The 5,939-nt window shown below is 38.2% G+C and overlaps 1 protein-coding gene across 1 annotated transcript in view; it reads right to left on the reverse strand.

Annotated features, from left to right (window-relative positions):
- The window catches only part of LOC102215562 (contactin-associated protein-like 4), a 134,784-nt gene that overhangs the window by 13,639 nt on the left and 115,206 nt on the right, over nt 1-5,939 (reverse strand). The window contains exon 18 of the mRNA XM_005740771.2: nt 984-1,223. Coding sequence (XP_005740828.2) covers nt 984-1,223 — 240 coding nt within the window. The remainder of the gene's footprint in view (nt 1-983; nt 1,224-5,939) is intronic.

The raw sequence follows: 5,939 nt of genomic DNA on the forward strand, positions 1-5,939 counted from the left end.
TATCATATTCAAAACAGGACAACTAAAGAATTAGAAAATAAACCATAATACAAGAAACTGAAAATGCTGGGTCGAAATGACCCAGAACCGTGACGAAAAGTATTTTAAATGTCAAATAAGATGTCACGATGTGTTTCTAAAATCATGCTTCCATAAAGTTGAACTCTACATTATTGAGAAGTAATCTTACATTAACTAAGAGCTTAGCATTTTTTCATCAACGATGGAGCGCCTTTAAGACATTTTGGTTATACTGGACTTTTACTCTACTCATTCGACCTCAGGTGTCTCGTCAATAAGAAGCTACCCAGCAACAAACAACAAAAAAGACAAACTTTTCAAAAAGCCAAAATAAGATAAGGACGAATGTCTGGGCCATGTACCTCACCTTGCTGTGGACTTCCTCTACACATAAACAATACATTTGTCATGTTTAATGAAGTGAGAGTACCGCGATGCAGAATGAAGTGAGTGAAGCAGACTGAGACTTGTATGACGGGCTGATGAAAAAACTGTTTAACCAGATTAAACTAAAACCAGACAAAAGAGAAAATAACTTCCAAAAAGAAACGAGAAGTGAGAAACAAAAAAACGAGGGGAGACAGACACATGAATAAAGTTAACAGAGGGAAACTCACAGGAGATGAGGACAAAGGACACATTGAGGGAACTATAAAACTCTAAATGAAATCCGTAACTAAAACAAACAAGGACTTAATGCAGTGACAAATAGATAGAAAAACAAAACCTGCATTAAATAAAGAACAAAGAAACCACAGAGAAGTAAACCCAAAGGACTCCAAACAAAAAAGCCTCTAAAAAAATAAAAGAAAATGAGTGGGACAGACCTGGGGGTCAGCATCACTAAGTATCTAAAACAATCTGTTTTTCTGAGAGAAAAGCTTGTGCAATCAACTTCCTAAGCCATACACAATATGTAATATTGTAATAATAGTAAAATGTGTGTTCCTGTATCTGCTCACCTGTTTGGCAGAAAACTCCAGCATACGCTGACAGGCTGCAGTCACACTGGAAGCCACTGGCTCTCTCCACACAGCGGCCATGGTTCTGGCAGAGCGAGCCGTAGCTGCTGCAGTGACCCGGGCAGCCGGGTTGAACCCCTGGTGTTATCTTCGCCCTCTCCTCCAGGTCCAGAGTGACGCCGTTCAGCTGCAGAGAGCGGATACAGCCCCGGAAGCCTTTCTGCCTGGATGCTGTGCCTCCTGATAACACAAAAATAGGGCATGGCATTAGCATCCCATTTCCATTTTAAACATTAATGAACTAAAACTCAAAGCCTCCAAAACAAAGAGGAAGCAAAATTCTGCATGTTTAGCTAACGATCTACTACAGCATGACAACATGTTGTCTTTGTTTCAGCCCTTCTTTCATTTCTTTATGTGTTGACAGCTTCTCCTGTCGACTACAGCAGATACACATGTCGCCTGTGCTTCCCCGGAAGCTCCAAACTGTCAAAAGTTTTTATGAAATGAGTCAACGATAAAACAGCAATGAAGCAACAAACTGTAGGTGGGAAACAGTTTGGGGGACGTAACTTTTATCATCCATCTGTCTGCCTGTCTAACAGGGCATTCTGCATGCTCTCTTTAGTGGAAGTTTAAACCTTGTTTTCATTGTTACACACTCTCTCTGAGATCTTACACGGTCACCGATTCTTCACATAGTTCAAATAAGACAACCCCTCTTTTTCTACATAGATCAGAGTCGATCTATTACCTCGCTCGAGGCACTAACTCAGCAGCTCTTTGCAGTCAAAGTTAGAAGGAGACAATGTCCTGTTGTTCAGCAGCAGCTTTTCACACCAACAAGTCACTGATCTCTGTTAGAGTCTTGTCTAGGCCTTCCGTCTTTGCTCTGATACAACTCCCATAAATGATTAAACCAGCAAAGCACCACATAATATGAAACTTGCTTCTGACACAACATAATAGTCATTTGAATCCTCACAGACTCTCCTGGAAGTCATTGTTCATGATTCAAATGTCTACAATCCAGTCATCCTGTCATCCTTTCAACTGTTACTCTTTAAATAATCACTCAGAGAGGTTAGACACTTGGACGCCTTCACTTTCATAACAATGCAACCCTGCAGCGGTCAGACTTACAGTGTAATCACATGTTAATCAGCGTTATAATCACAACTATTGTACCACAGTTTTCTGCATAGTGATTCAAATTAATACAATATGCAAACACCTTTCTTTAACTGCAAATGTGTCCCGACCCACAAATCTCTAGCTGTAAATGTATTGGAACATTTTCCTCTGCACTTATTAAACACAGGCGTACACATACAAAATTGTGACAGTTATTGCTGTCACGTGTTTAAATATGCCTCCTGGACATCCTGACAAAAGACAAATGTTTTTACATTTTCTTCAGTCAAGAGTTTCACATGTAAAAACTGGGAGTTTAGGCTCATGCTGACATTCTTAATCAGTATGATTCTTAATCTCAGGCCATGCTGAGATTAAGAAGATTAAGAATCATATTACTTATTACACCTTTTTTTTTTATAAAATTTCCATTCAGTCATGTAAAGGTTTAGCTATTAAGAAGATTTCTTAAAAGTTGTAGATTTGCATTCTGAGACTCAGAAAGTACAGTTTAAAAAAAAAAAAAAACCTATGTAGTCATCTTAAACTGGCCTTCAACAACAACAACAACAACAACCCAATATAAAAGAACTAAAATAACTAACACAATCTCACGCTGTGACTCTGATATTAAAACTACAGCTCACAGCTGGCCTATTATACAACAGTGATTTCAAATACCCAACAGGAAGCAAGTTTGGCCACTTTAAATAAGGTTTCTAAAGGTTCCAGGAAGAACACCCAGCACACATAAAAGTCATTTTTACCAAACACTAATTTGAGCCCTGGGAGATATTCACACAGTTAAGAATTTTATGTTTTTTATGTCTTTTGTAGTTATGACCACCAGTTTTAATTATTTCAGCTTCATTTATCAGGAATTCTATATTTTGTCCCCTTAAGAGGTTTCCTATGGCTCCTAGTATTACCAATGACCTTCAGTCCTTTGCTTTTTTGAAGAGATGAAGACACAGAAAGCTGGCAAAATAGAATAATATATTTTAAAGTGCATTTTTATTAAATTCAGATACATTCAAATATTTATCCAGTAAGTGAAAGAAAACTTATCAGAATTATACAATTACAATCATTAGCTTCCACGCAACCAAATCAGAAATCTGCTGACTTGATGTTTCTCCCAAAAGTGCATTTTCAGTCACCATTATCTGCTGTTCTTGAGTTTTATGCATATTTTTTCGAGGAAACCGACATCTTTCGACACAGACGCTCATATTTCAGGACGAACATTTAAACAGGATATTTTTCACATCTATCCAAGCTTTAAGTGCTCCACTCATCTTTGTCACGTCAAAAACCCCAGATGTCGGAACTATCTTACTCCGCTTCTGTTTGGCAGCCAAAAGAAAAGCTTTAGTAGCGCAGGAAATTTTTAAATGGCAGTGTGTGAGAGTGAAAGAGGTGACTGTAGCAGTGAGCAAAAAAGCATCCCTGAGGACCACCACCTCTGATCAAAGCAATAAAACAGCAGCAAGGAGAGGTTATTAAAGAACAAACCCTCCTACCAGGGAGGCTATCAGAGCGGTGAGGGTTTTCAACAAACATCCTGCCGTACAACTTCAGATCCAACAAGGATTACAGAGTCTTCACATCAAATGGAAACGCTGCTTAAAGAAAACACTTAAAACAGCATAATGAGGGATTTGTGATGTGGGGATCAAAGCATACATCAAAGAATTGAAATGCAGATAAACTCCACCTCTGACCAAAGGAGCAGAGCTACGAGTAAGACCTTCAAGAGAATTTCAGCCTCATATCCATCCAAAATGCATCAGCTCTAACAAGACATTTTCAGTGTCTACTATACGTCTGGATCCTGTGTATTACTGGACACGTGAGACGGCATGACAGTGAATAGAAATTAATTAGTGAAATGGAGATCAAAGCTGATGCGTGTTCAAGCCTGAACATCGAGCTCAACAAGCAAAACGCAGGAAAAAGAAAAGTTAAAAACTAAGAAGGAGCAAAAGCACAGCACAGCTCTGAGAAAAGACTTAAAATCTCAATATGAAACCAGGATATTTTCTGAAAACACAGATTAAAAACAAACAACCAAAAACAGTATGCTGTAGGATGAGTTGACTTGCACCGCTTGAGCGATGGCGAACAAAACAATCATCAAACACTACATGTGCTGCGTGGGCTGCTTATGCTGCACACATGAAAAGAGCATATAGATAACATGGCAATTTATATATATGTTCAGCCTAAACACTTTACATTTGATGTCTATTCCACCCCTACAGTTAAGAGTCTGTAAAGTTGCAATTATAAAAAAGGAAACATACAGTTTTGTTAGCCTGTTTATTCCTTTCTTCACTCATTAACTGTTCCTTATACAACAGTTTCTCAATTTACTCATTACTGAGAAGAAACTTTCAGATGTTTGAGCAAGTATTTACTTTGTACCATCACTGATAAACACTGATTCACAAAATAATCATTGCCACATCTCGAAATTTTGGCAAGATCATTTTTACTCAATAACTGTGTGAGCAAGCTGGAGGGTAAGAATATTTTATAATCTTTACTGAATAGAACACAGAGGCATATAAAAGCAGCAAAAATGGTAGAATTAAAAAAACACTGGAAGTTAGGCAATAATCACACATGCCTAGGAACCTGTGGCCCTCTGATAGCTACGGGTTGCTAGGGAAGAATGCTTCAATCCCTGATTGGTTGCTAAGTGGTTTCTGGCAGTTGCTATGTGAAACTGGGCACCGAATGGTACACAGTGCTGGACTGAAAACCTCCTTGTGATTGCTTTAGCGGGTTGCTGTGATGGTTTGCAAGGAAGATGTTGACTCGTGTGCAAAGACTTGACTCTTGCTGAGCAATGGTTAAAGTGCGAAAAACACAGTGCAAATGGCAACTGGAGGCTATGATTTCTCTCCGTTTATCCTGCAAAAAAGAAATCAATTCTGAATTCAAGTAAAACAAATGAGAGAGGGAGGATAGAACATAGACAGGGAGAAAATACTGAGCAGAATAATTAAACAAATTACCGTTTTGTCTCTTTGACGGTATATTCAGAAAACAGAAAAGCTCTCCACTTCAGAATTCACTCAAGAAGTCATTAATAAGCAGTTGTTGCCCGGTTCCACTGGCCATAACACTGGCTCCATCATGTTTGAGAGATGATGTGGTATGCTTTGGCTCATGAGCTTTTCTCTCTTTGCCCATACTTTTTTTGTACTTGTTTTGTTTTTCCTTAGCCTCATCATCATCATTCATGAGGGCATCTCCTGAACTTAACAAAGATAAGTCTATCCTTCTAATGAGTGTTTTTAACCTAGCTAGATGGAAATGGAAACAATGGAAATAATTCTTTGATCATCCACATAAGATTTTCAGGCCTTTTGGTGTTCTTGTGCTAGTCATTGCATTCATTCATTTTAGGAATGTATGCAGTGATCAGCTGACCTCTGATAAAACTTTTGCTATCCCTCTTTTTTTTTTTCAGCCTAATGATGACTTCCACCTACATCAGCATGTCTTTGGACCTCATATTGAGAGTTCCAGTAAAATGTTATGCAATGCCAGTTCAACACTTTGAATTAACCTCAAATTGTCCATTCCTCTGCTGGAATTACAGTTTACAAATTTTTGTTTTGTGTATAACATTCGTAATGTGAACTCTGATGAACAGGATATGAACAGTCTAGTGAACAATGATAAGTTTTAAAAAAAAAATTATTTTGTCATCACTGGTTCAACATGCAGGTTGAATATGCCTCGTATAAAGCATGTAACTTTTCATAATCAATGTAATCAAATTAGATCAACACAGCACCGAACCCCCCC

The sequence above is a fragment of the Pundamilia nyererei genome, unplaced genomic scaffold (genome assembly GCF_000239375.1).
Source record: "Pundamilia nyererei isolate P.nyererei 1_Seehausen unplaced genomic scaffold, PunNye1.0 scaffold00103, whole genome shotgun sequence".
Classification (NCBI taxonomy): Eukaryota; Metazoa; Chordata; class Actinopteri; order Cichliformes; family Cichlidae; genus Pundamilia; species Pundamilia nyererei.